Source organism: Equus caballus, chromosome 16, assembly GCF_041296265.1.
Source record: "Equus caballus isolate H_3958 breed thoroughbred chromosome 16, TB-T2T, whole genome shotgun sequence".
Classification (NCBI taxonomy): Eukaryota; Metazoa; Chordata; class Mammalia; order Perissodactyla; family Equidae; genus Equus; species Equus caballus.
The window spans coordinates 27,628,111-27,641,589 of record NC_091699.1 but is presented as its reverse complement, the minus strand read 5'-3'; the positions used below and the strand labels follow the sequence as shown (position 1 = coordinate 27,641,589).

At 36.7% G+C, this 13,479-nt stretch overlaps 1 protein-coding gene across 5 annotated transcripts in view; it reads right to left on the bottom strand.

The window, feature by feature from the left end:
• Positions 1 to 11,060: 11,060 nt before the first annotated feature.
• Positions 11,061 to 13,479, bottom strand: part of CNTN3 (contactin 3) — a 317,098-nt gene continuing 314,679 nt past the window's right edge. For all 5 annotated transcript variants that reach the window (XM_023620075.2, XM_023620078.2, XM_023620077.2 and 2 more), the window contains one exon: positions 11,061 to 13,048. In XM_023620075.2, coding sequence (XP_023475843.1) covers positions 12,948 to 13,048 — 101 coding nt within the window. In that variant the 3' untranslated portion in view covers positions 11,061 to 12,947. The remainder of the gene's footprint in view (positions 13,049 to 13,479) is intronic.

The following is a 13,479-nucleotide window of genomic DNA, read 5'->3' as shown; positions in this document are numbered from 1 at the left end:
GAACAGAAAGATATATACAACACTCAGATTTTGCATAACACAGCTTTCCCTCAGGTTCTATCTGCTAACCTTAACTTGATTTCAGAGCCTCCTTGCAAGCAAGCATTTCAGAAACTCCCCTGGCCACTTCTGATTAATCTCCAAATGTCTCCATAAGGAACTCTTCCATTTAACCCCTTTACCTAGCAATGCAAATTCAGCTTGTGCTTTATTATTTTTCAGATTCTGAGCTCATCATTGTCCTATTTTATTTGGATCCAAAAATGATCTAATATTAGAAAAGGAAAACGTTCTGCTTACATCATCAAGCATTTGTCTGTGTGAATCAATGAGAAAAACCTGCATTTTAAATCTTAGCTTGGTTCACCTTGTTGCTCTAAGGACTGGGGAGGACAAAGTGATTTCTCCCTTAAGACTCTTGCCTGGATTAGCATTCTTTCACCCACTGCCCTGTGTAGGGGAGGAAGACATTTCCTCGACCTGCTGTGGGTTCTTCTGGCTGGAGAATGAATTAAATTCACACAAGACAGAGTAACAGGAGAAAATTAAACAAAGCTTTATAACATGTATACATGGGAGAGGCTCAGGCAACCTGAGCAACTTGCCAAAATGGCTGAAGCCACCACCTTAAACATCATCGTCAGCTAAAGACAGAGGAGGATGTTGGCAGAGGGGAAGTCAATCATGGGAGATTACCACACAAGTACAGTAAATAAGATGCAGATTTAAGTCCTTGCCTTTGGCATTGATTAAGAGTTTCTAGCAATAAGGTCAACCCCCTTCTTCCTGGTACAGAAAGGAAGACACCTTTACAGATGGAGATTTCCTTTACAAATGTAAACGTCTCTTAACAAAGGGTAAGTAAATTCCACTTTTCAGAGTCTCTTTCCTGTCTGCAGTTTTCAGAAGTAACCAGCCCAAAATAATCCTCATGCCAAAGAGACATATCTTGGGGTGGCCAATTCCAGTCCTCCACACATACCTACAGTCCCCAAACTGGAAACAGGCTCAAGCCACCCCTGGGAAGACAATGCTGTGGTAACAGAATCTGAAACATAAATCTGAGATGAGGCCTAAGGGATGTAGAGTCCATATTTTAGAGTGTGGAGCTCACCCACCAGATGAGACTTGCAAAGCAGAATGGGGCAAAACAAGTTTTGTGACACATGCTAAATAAGCATAAGAAGTTTAGGGGTGAGCAAATAGAGAAAGATTCTGGGGGAGGGTTTGGGGTCATAGCATTATAACCACTCACTCCCCTGAACTGGGAAGCAAATGGTTTCTTCCTCTATACCTCAATTTCAGAGAAAGGCTTCAAGGAGACCACTTTATTTGTCACCTGTATTTTGAGGACACAGTGGATTGGTATGTGTTTCCCACATGAAACTCTGAAGGACAAGTCACCCAGCCAGCCTTTCTGAGTTGGAATTAAAAGAGTTTGCTGCTGCACTGGGATAGCTTCTAAATCTAGAGTTTCTCAGGGCAATCAATGTCTAATGTTTTCAAATGTACTTGGATAAGTTGTGGACCATGTGAGAGAGCAGTTGGTGCCTTTAATTCTGTCCCCAAATGCCACCTGGGGAGCCAGCAAAGCTCAGTAAAAACAAGCTAGAAGAACAGATCCAAAATGTGTAGTGTGAGGAGAAGTATGAGACCATGGAGCTCCTTATTCAAGATATTCAGTAAGAATTCCCTAGGATGGGGTGCTAGGTGGGAAGAATGTCTCCAAAGAACCCATGAAAGTGACCTCAATGGCCCTCTCCTTGGACCTTGTAACCTCACAGCATTGAGGCTCTCAGGACAGTCATTTCTTACATGGCAGTTCAAAGGATGAGACTGTAAACTGGTCCAGCCACTATAGAAAACATTATAGGGCTTTCTCAAAAAAATTAAAAATAGAACTACCACATGACCCAGCAATGGCACTTTCAGGTATATATCCACAGAAAACTGACAAATAGAAATGGCAAGCAATAGAATATATTGTAGTATATGAGGAAGCCCTTTGGTGTAAACCTAATTCAGCCTGACTTTGTTTTTCCGAAAGGGGCTGACATGGCCATTGAGCATGCATTGTATATCTGCTTTAAACATTTACTATGGCAAGAACAAATGGCCTTAAGATAAAGGTGCAACTTCTCCCTACACTGGCATTTCCTTAAGGATAAGCATCTTTCCTTAAGCTAGGAACCGATTGCTGTGCTCACCTTTGACCCCTCAGCTCACCAGTGACCACCTGGCTCGAGACAACAGACCTGCCACCCTGCTGTGTTCACTGAGACAGCCACCTACCTGCTGTGTCCATCAATTGCTGTGCCAACAGAGCAGTCTCAAGACTATTATAAAAGGGACATTTCAATCATATGTGAAGCATCCTCTTTGGGGGTATATAACCATTCTGTACATCCCACTTCTTTGGTGCCCTTTCTTCCTTCGGGAAGAAAAGTCCCAGGCCATGGTCCTCACATTTTAGCTCAGAATAAACTCACCCAAATTTTCATTTATAGACTGGTTATGGATTATTTTTGTCAACAAAACAAAAAGAGTATGTCGAAGAGATATCTGCAACCCCATGTTCATAGCAGAGTTATTTACAATAGCCAAGACATGGAAACAACCTAAGTATCCACTGATGGACAAATGGATAAAAATGTGGTGTTATATATATAATGGAATATTATTCAGTCATAAAAAATGAGGAAATCCTGCCATGGATGGATCTTGAGGGCATTGTGCTAAGTGAATTAAGTCAGACAGAGAAAGACAAATACTGTATGATCTCACTTATATGTGGAATCTAAAACAAACAAACATCAAACAGAAAAAAAGATCAGATTTGTAGGGGGTGGAGGGAGAGAAAATTAGATGAAGGTGGTCAAAAGGTACACATTTTGAGTTATAGATAAGTAAGTATTAGGGATGTAATGCACAACATGACAACTGTAGATAACACTGCTGTATGGTATATATGCAAGTTGTTTGGAGAGTAAATCTTAAGAGTTCTCATCACAAGGAAAAAGTATCTTTTTTCTTTTTCTTTTTTTTTCTGTGTATATGAGATGATGGATATTAACTAAACTTATTGTAGCAATCACTCCACAATATATTTAAGACAAATCATTATGCTGTAGACTTTAAACTTACAGTGCTGTATGTAAATTATATCTCAATAAAGCTGGAAAAATTATAAAATAAAAGGATGATGGGACAAAAATAAGATGCTTTATAGTTATATCCCATGAGGCTTGCTTTTTCACCCTAACTTTATAACACAATTAACACCACTTTCTTTTTTATATATACCTAAGCAAATTATCAAGTCTACAATGCATTATTTTAATAAAGGCAAATATTTTAATAGAAATAGCATGGATAAGGCTAAATATATCCTTGACTACAGCCCCTATTCCCAGTACTACCATCTCATCCCAGAAGTAACCACTATTACTGATTTAATGCATTTTCTTCTAGATCTTTCTATGCTTTTATAAATGAATGTATACTTATGGGAAATATCACTTAGAGTTTTCACATACACAGAAAATCATTCCATTGTTCATCTTATATTTGCCTGTAACACCCAAAAACCTGTCTTACATATGTTTTTCCTTGAAGATTTCAACTACTGTATGCTAATCCACAGCACATATTTATCACACTGTATTTGATTTTTTCCCTTCTGGTGGACATTTAAATTGTTCTCAATATTTTTTTCTTTCACGGACAACAATGCAGTGAATATCCTCATCTTAGTTAGATGGTATTTTGATGTAAATCTCATGGTTTATAAATTCTTAAGTCTAAAAAGGCAGTGTTTTAATTAGATTCATTATTTCATAGACCTTCATCATGATTTCTGAGTTTACTTTACACATTATTTGTCTTATTCAGAAACGTTTTTGTCCTGTCTCAGGTATTTTTTACTCATTTGTAATTTAGAATATTGGACACCAAATCTAACTGTTCATTTTAATCAGCTCATTAGAAAAAATCTATAGATTCCTTGCCTCATCCTGAGGGACTCTGAATCAAGACGGCTGGGGAGGAATCCAATTCTGATACTTGGGTTTGAAAAGGTCTAATACAGAGAGAAGACTTAAAAACAAACTCCTCCTTTTATTAAACTTCTCTTAAAGACACTTCTCAGGATAAGGTATTTCCATATACTCCAGTCTCTGCCATGGCAACAGCATCTACATGATAACCTCTGACAGCCTAATAGAGAAAGTTGTGGTGCATGCTGTTATTTCTAAACATTCTGTGATGTCAACATCATCTATATATCACAAACAGCTGTGCATAAGGTCTTTCTGTGGGCCTAGGAGACATGGGACGTTCAAAAAATAACCAAAAAAAGAATTTGTAGAAGATGCTGCTTGGAAGATCTTAAAGATTTTCTATCCCAAATTTTGTGGCTGAAAAGCTTCCTTGTTTTCTTCTGCTTGTGGGAAAGGGCTAATCTTTTAGGAAGTGACAAGGGTTCTGAAGGTTGTCCATGAAAAAGAAAAATATCCAGATCAATATGCTTAATTAAGGGACTTTTCTTCTTAAAATCACAACATCAAGATCAAACTCTCTTTATGGTTTTCAGGTTAGAGTTTAAGTCAAACTCTCAAAAGTATCCCACAAACATGAATGAGTCTGAAGATATGCCAAGATGTCATGCATGTTTCACTTACAAAAATGGGAAGATAGCTAAGTCAATTTTATCCTTTATCTGTACAGAAAAGCTTTAAAACAACTAAAACACTGAGATCTGAAAATGATATTAGAGATGGGGGAGAAAACTGTTTAATGTTTTTTGATGCAATTTTTTTCCTTTAAAACCATTTGTCTCAAGGAAGAATAATTGAAATCAAATGCTTAGGGACTCAGGGCCCTAAAATTAATTGCATATGATCATTTGGAGAAATTGTTCTGGACCAGCAAAGGGAAGAGGCTGTTCTTCCTTTCTGATCTCCCTTTTGAACTGGAGTAAAAACTGTGGGCATCTCCTTTCAATATGGCATTTGCTGTATCAGTTTCTACTCGAGCAGCAAGCAAGCGTACAAATGAGATCAATGAAACTGATATAAACTATGGAATAAAATGCACAAAGCATTTCAACTAGTAAGAAGTTAGCACTAATCTCATTCCTACAATATTCTGGATGGGAGAAAAGCAGAAATCAGTTGTAAGTATGGAGTATTGAGGGCTTCCTTCCTCAGGTAGAGCGAATATCACAAATAACACGTTTTATGTATTATTTTAATTATCATACAATCAAGGCATGCCCTTCTCACCTCCATTACACAGGTGAGGAAAGGAAGTTACAGTGGTCAAAGAATTTGCTTGAAAGCACTAAGCAAGTGAGTGGCAGATTCAGGACTTTTAGGCTATCTGATTTCAAAGCACATAATGTTAATCGTTTCTCAAATCCTCCTCTGTCATCCTTTCTAAAATACAATTTAAGTGGACCTCCCAAGACGAGACAGCTCAGCTCACAGCTCCGCATAATTTCCTTCCCACCAGTGTGTTGTTCAGATCTGGAAACTTCCCCTGGGCAAGTTAGCATCTGCAGCAAGTCACTTCCAGTTGCTTAGGAGCATTCTCGTTCCCACATCTCTCTGGAGCAGCTGGGGCTCATCTACTGTCACAAACACCTGTAGCTGGCTAGCTGCCTTTTCAATGTCGTGGCGGCCGGAAGTAGAATGCTCTCCACAGGACTTCACAAGTCTCTGGGTAGAAGTATGGGTATGTGTGGTTTTAAAGAAAATTATCTTTCAAGGTATTGAATGACTTTTCAGTGAAAGGTGAATGTCTGTGAAAATAAGTGAAATATTTTCAATTATTATTATGTTGGAAAATATACCTCGCACTTATTCTCCCCTTTGCCTTTTCTTTAGATCTGAATTTTGACCTACGTCTGTTGTTCTCTCTTTCTCCAAGATTATTTCATTACTGTGAAATAAATTTCCTGAACGACATGTGGTATGAGGTAACTAGAAGTTTTTTTCACTGTTCTGCGTTCTTTAGCATCTTCTCTTACAGGAGTGGGGAAAGAGGAGACAATGGCTTTTTTTTCCTACAGAAAGGCCTGGGCAGGGGTTGCATAGAGACAAAATGATTAATTTCTGAAGCGAGAAAGCTTTTCTTTGTGTGATAACAGTAGCCACTCATCTCTCTTGGTGTTTCCAGTCCCAACAGGATTTATTTATTTACCTATTTTTCAATATATATACACACACCAAGGTAATCACAATAAACTATATTTTATACATTTTTAAATTATATTCATTATTTATGTAATATATATTACATATTTTACATATATAGTTTATTGTGGTCACAGTGGTTCATAAGACAAATTTCAGGTGTACATCATTGTATTTTGACTTCTGTATAGACTGCGTCATGTTCACCACCAAAAGTCTAGTTGCCATCTGACACATCATGCATGTGCCCCTTCACCCCTTTTGCCCCCTCCTCCCCCTTTCCCCTCTGGGAACCCAGTCCCAGTAGGATTTAGTCTGTCACTCATGGGTAGTGATCCTGGCAGTTGGAGGTAACTTCTCTAGAGAACGCAAAAATAGCACTGTTCTCAAAACGGGCTTCTCTCGGACACTCTTCACATGATTTCCTTTTACTCAACACATTCGTCTCTGCCAGGGCTCTCTAAAAAGTCTTCAGGCCCTCAGGCTTTTCCGACTGTTTAGAACTTTCTCTGCAGAGACAGAGACTGGATTGGTGGTTATGAGAGGGGAAGGAGGGAGGGAGGAGGGCAAAAGGGGTGATTAGGCACATGTGTGTAATGATGGATTGTAACTAGTCTTGGGCTAGTGAATGTGATGTAACCTATACAGAAATCGAAATATAAGGATGTACACCTGAAATTTAAATAACATTATAAACCAATGTTACCACAATTAAAAAAAGAAAGAAAAAGAACCTTGTCTGCAGTCCTGCCAGGTTAAGTGACTCTGGTTACCATAATTCATGAGGAACATGGCATGAGGTCATAAACAGGCCATATTTACTTAAAGGCAGAAGCAGTAAAGCTTTTAGTCTGAGATTTAACGTCTTTCTGAATAACATCCTCTGAAAAATACTACTGGCCTTGATTTGTGGCAACATTCTGAGCTATTTGCCATTTGGGTCCTATTTTGAGAGAATGAGGATTGCAGCCAGCAGAGGCTGAACCCCTAACACGTGCCCAGTTTTGTGCTGTGAGCTCTATAAACAGTATCTTAGTTCTCACAAGCACTTTGCATATAGTCTAAAGCATCTTTCTCATCCTCAGATTACTCTTGAATCCCTCCCCTGCTTTATTACTTGCACGTGAGCTCCCTGCGAGGAGGACTCGTGTCTCCTATCTCTCATCTCGAGACCAGCATCTGGAACTCTGCATGAATTAATGAACCAGCTTTGAGGTAGATACTGCTACTATGTGTATTTGACAAGTAAACCTTTAAGAATGATTCAGCATTTAAAACTCAACAATAACACCAATAATCTTACTAACTTATTAGACTCTGTTATTGCGCACTTATGAGCCAAACTAAGATAAAAGCTTTTTGTGATTAGATCATATCATCCACCAGCAGAATCCTCCAAGGCAAGTCCTTCCATTGGTGCCATTCTAGAGACAAGCATTTTGTCTAAGGGGATTAACCTGCTTGCCCAAGGTCACACAGTTATTTAGAGACATGGCTAGCATTCCAACCCAGCGCTATGACTGAGAACAAATGCTCTTAACCACTAGGCTTACTGCTTCTCCCTGCTTCCCAATTTGGTCAACTTTCCCAATACAGATGCTCTGCTGCTTATAATTATTTCAAATAAAATTTTGTAATACCTCTTCTCCTCCTAATTATCGTATCTTATTATGTCCAGGGGCAGCACAAGAGGAAAAATCAAGCATGCAAAACAGGAGAGGGTAAGATGAAATGGTGAAAATTCACTGATTTAACTCAATAAATATGTACTGAACAGATAAAGATGAGCCATGCACAATGAGGGTATTTACTGTGCTAGAGTTTATGATCCCAATGAGCATTTCAATGTGTGATCTTGAAATTTAGCTTTGAAAGGGCAGCCATTCTTGTCTGGATGCTTTGGAAAGGCCAAAACAACAATCACACTGAATGAGCATTTCACTTTCTCATTAGTCAGTCCAGACATACATTTTACATTAGCTTTATGTCTGTCACATGTTACTGTCTGATGACAAAATAAATCTGCTAATTTGCCATTCTTACCATTTGTCTCTGTTTTTTTTTTGAGTTTTCCTAGGTAACATCCAATTATACAGGATCTAATTCTTTCTCTTCCCCACAGGATTAACGATCAAAATAGAATCATCAGGCTCTAAGATAATTTCAATGGGCAGAGTTAAGAGCAAAGAATAAGAATGAAGACTGACAAATAACAGTAGCATCCTTCCTCACAAATTTAATTCTGTATCAGTGTATTTATTTGGTGTACAAATTCAAGAGGTAATTATCACCTACATGGAAAGCAAGATATGTTAAATTAGGGCAGAGGGTTCAAATAAAAACAGTAGCAGAAAAGCCTAACAATTTAAATAACCATATTCCAGTCTGTTTACACATTTTCTTTCAAAAGAATGGTACAATTTACTAAATTGCTAATTTTGTAATTGCTGCTGTGGGTTGATTTTACCTCCAATATTTACTGAAGTGTATCCAAATTATAATGAATATCAGTACAATTTTCATTTTTAAAAAGGGTAAAATACTTCAGAAGAAAATAAACCCAATTAAGATTAATTTTAAATTTAAAAAATGATGGCATTCTAAGAATATGAAACAGCAGGGGGGATTTTAATTGGAAAAAAAGAACCTGTAATATCCTAATCATTTTGCATTTTCTTTATTTCATTGATTTCACTGTTAGGTTTTCATTGAAAATGGTAAAGTTATTGAAAATCAACAAGAACCACCTTCAAAAAGAATTAAAATGTATGGTGAAAATTAAACAGAAAGCCCAGAAAATGTTTTTAAAACAGACACCTATTTTTATAATTTTTACTTAAAGAATTCTGAGGTTGGGTCAGCTTTATCTTGGATAGCTCTCCATGTAAGAATTAGACAGTATCAAAATTTACAAGAGTGAAAGCAAGGCTTCCCAAGTTTTCAGTTCCCCAATTTGAATTGTGATCAATAACAGAGGCAGAACAAAGTACACTACAAATGGGCCCTAGAGAAGCTTACTCAGAATCTCTAAATCTGATTTTTTTTTTTTTTGCAGGGAAAGATTGGCCCTGAGCTAACATCTGTTGCCAATCTTCCTCTTTCTTTTTTCTTTCTTCCCCAAAACCCCAGTGCATGGTTATATATCCTGGTTGTAAGTCCTTTGAGTTCTCCTATGTGAGCCGCTGTCACAGCATGGCTACTGACTGACAAGTGGTGTGGTTCCATGACCAGGAAGCAAACTCGGGCCGCCAAAGCAGTGAGAGCGCTGAACTTTAACCACTAGGCCATCAGGGCTGGCTTGTGATGGATCTGATTTTGAGAGGGATTAAGAAACTGAGCATGCTTTAGAGTTCAGGGGTGGCAGCCAGATTGCCTGGGTTAGAATCCTATTTTACAATGCCCTTGCTGGGATGACCTTGTACAATTTACTTCATCTTTCTGAGCCTTGGTTTCTGTATCTGTAAAATGGGCTTGATAATAGTAACCAACTAACAAGACTGCTGTGAAGATTAACTTAGCAAAGGTAAAGTGCTTAACTCAGACTGGCACACAGAGAGTGAAAATAGGTTATTTAACATTATCAATGTTATATTCCTAAGCAAAAATAATCTGATCGGTTTCCCCTCTCTTCTAGGAACTCCGAGAATCACATACCTTTCTTTTCAGTAGAATGAGATGGAAGGAGAGCTTTAAACACGTTAAAACAAGGCCACCTTCAAATGTTGTCTTTTGTCTTCCAGAGTCATACATTTCCCTACTGGTGGGAAGAATCATTAATGATAAGAGCAGACTCTAAGCTCTCACACACGTCACTTCATTTACCAACTCCCAGTCTTTTACGTGGGTAGCGCCAATAACCCCAATTCATAAAAGAGGAAATTTCAGCACAGAGGAGTTTCATATTCACTGAAGATCTGACAACTCTATGAGGACTCTACTATCATGGTCCCATTCTGCAGATAGAGATACTGAGGCTTTGGGAAGTTATGGAACTTGAGCAAGATCACATGGCTACTAATTGGTGAAGGCGTGGTTCAGATCAAGGCAGTGAGACTCAAAGCTGACCTCTGATTCTGCCAGGTCAAACAGCCATGGCTTCAGGAGAGAGGGCACTGGGACTGATTTTGGTCATAAAATCTGTTTCTGCATATTCCCCAGGTCTTTGCCCTTCATTAGGGTATGCTGATACACCTAGTACAACTGTACTTACATTTAAAATCACACCAACACACACACACTCACACCCTGGCACATCCCTCACACATACTTTTCCCACTTAATTCTCCTGCCTCTAAATATATCTTTGAATTTTCATCTAAGAAAATGATTGATATTATTTTAGTTGTAATTTTCCTTACCTCAAAAATAATATTTAAAACTATTTACTAATTAACAACTAATCTTTTTCTAGTATTTTTTTCAAATATTTAGACTATATTATACCATAAGGATTGTTTAAAAGCAAGTCTCTAACAAGGACAAAGTCTAGGGAGGACTTGATAAATTGCTATTAATCTTAAGAAAATACTTGCCAAAAATGTGGGAGTAGCCACCATCAACCAAATAAAGTCAGAAGAAACTAGATACCACAATTCTATAAAGTGAATTTTCAGCTTTTCCTTTCTTCCCTCTCTTCCCATAACTGAAATACCTATAATATAGAGGGCATGGTCTCAAACTGCCAATTTTACTCAGTCAGTGGGGTATAAAAATAATTTTTAAAATATCCCATTAAAAGATAGAAAGACTAAAAGTTGGCTGAAAAATATAAGAAATGACAGCATCAGCATAACTATTATGGTCCCCTCCTATTTCCCATCTTCAAATGTTCTTTTTGATCATACCACAATTAATCATGCATGGACATTCGATTGTTATAAATTTTATTAGAATAATAGAAAATAATACATACAGATAACCATAGGATACACACACAGGAATTTAAAGATAAATCTTATACTTTTCAATATGAAACAAAGTATACATCTCATGGAGATATATTGCTAGAAATGCCATGAAACAATAATCATCTTGAAAATGATAAGTATAGGAACATATTATAGGAATTACTAAATAATAAAAATGTACAACTCCATTACATGTAGCATAAAATACAGGTATTGGAGAAAGTGTTTCCCCACTTTTTGAGTGGAAATAACAATGTTCATATGAAATCTACTCATTATGCAGTTTTCTTCTAGATATATACAGTATATACAGATGCTGCAGAGAAAGTTACAAATAATTTTCTCCTTTGTTTATAATGACTTTATCTTAAATGTATCTCTAAGTGTAAAGTAATTTATGGTGACAGCAGAATTTTGCTAATTTTTATTCTTTTTTTGATTATCTGAACTGTTGGTCTCAAATTCTGATATCTTTGCAAAGAAAAAAAGTTCCTGAAAAATGTGAAATTGGTAGGAAAGAGGTAAAAAATTGATTTTGCAATGTCTAACATTCAATCTGCTGATTTTCATATATTCTTTACATATTGCTAAGAAGTGACGTCTTCAACAACCCTTTGAAAACCACGTATTGAAAGATTAGTCATACATATCAAAGTCAGCAGCACTGCCATGGTTCTATTACAAATTTATCTGAGGAACTAAAAAGCCTGCCAGACTTACTCAGACAGTCGAATTTCATCAAGAAACCAGCTCCCGCTTCCAAAAAAGAGAGAGTCCCTTAATGGACTCAGAAATTGGAAATGTAGGATCATGTGAATTTTGTTTAACATTTGGGTTGAGATTCAGGTCATTCCTTATATCCTCCACCATGTTTTAATAAAACCTAAAAGCTTGTTCATATGTGTGAAGGATACAATTGCTTTTTAATTTTTTCTTTTTAATGTTTGAGAACGGATAAGATGGGGTCATTTCAATTTCATAATATAAGTGAATGAAAAAGAAAGCATTACCTAGAATGGAATGCAAGCTTTAAAAATCTGGCTGGCCTCATGACTTTGATATGGTTAAATAAATTCATATGAACATTTCGCACCAGTCCAGCGCGTTAGGGATAACAAAGCACATTCACATTTCCTTCTTTATCTTTTAAGAAGTACTTCATGGGGCAGAAGCAGATAAGATTGGTATTATTATCTCCACATTTTATAGGTGAGTAATTGAGAAGTAGAGAGAGCAAAGTGATTTGTAAAGAATCTCACAACCGTTTGTAGTATACCTGAACCAAACAGCACTCTGCCAACTTCTAGTGCAGCATTTTCCAACGACATGTTTTTTGAATCACATGCACCCTCTTTCAAACAAGGTAATTTTTAAAATGTGTCTTTCACCCTTGAGCATCTCAAATAAACACTTCAAAATAATACTGATTCAGTCTTCCAAACAATTCTGTTATGATGGGAAAACAGCATTTGGATTCAATGAGTTTTTCTACATTAAAAAAAACAAAGGGGTGTGTGTGTGTGTGTGTGTGTGTGTGTGTGCATGTGTACAAGAGGGAGCAGTGAGTATTTATCCATAGGCAGTGCTTAAAATCATAGCTTAAGAACATCTATATCAAAGTCTGAAGTATGTAATATGTAAATTCCTTTGGTTTATCAAGTAAATATTAAGGCATTTCAGATTCCTCTAGAAGGACTTACTGTTTTTCTTTATTAACTCATACTTTACCTATGTAGAAAGTTAAAAATACAGAGTTGAAAAAAAACATGCATAACCACCGCATTTCATGAAAGCACTTTTTTTGTAACCAATTAACTTTCCAGTAAATAATAAAAAAGAGTTAATATCACCACAGGGCATTTACAATAAAGAACAGTACTATAGGTATATAACTTGACACAGAGTGGACATTCGAGATGGCTGAAGTGGAACCTCTTGCATCCATATCTGTCAAAGGTGATAAAGAGCTCATTAATAAGGATTGTACCCATATAAGTAATCAGGGCAAAAGCAATGCCTCTTACCAAAACCAAATCATAGCATGAACTCAACCTAGGACCACAAGTTATTATCAGCCCTCATTTTATTTATCAATGTAGCATACAGGAGTTGCCAAGAGTATCTATAAAAACACTGATGTATGTTAAGTTTTCTTAAACAATTCTAGGCTTTGTTCATCTAGTATTATTTAACTTTAATTGGAATTGGAAAAACTACTTAATCATTTTGAAACAATTATACTTTATTACAGACAATTTTGAGATAATTCAATGGTTTAATTAAAGAAAGCTTCATTGGATAAGGGTTTGGAAAATCTGTTTGTTTCTATTTTATGCATTTCTAGATAAATTGTTATACATAATATAAAACATCATCTA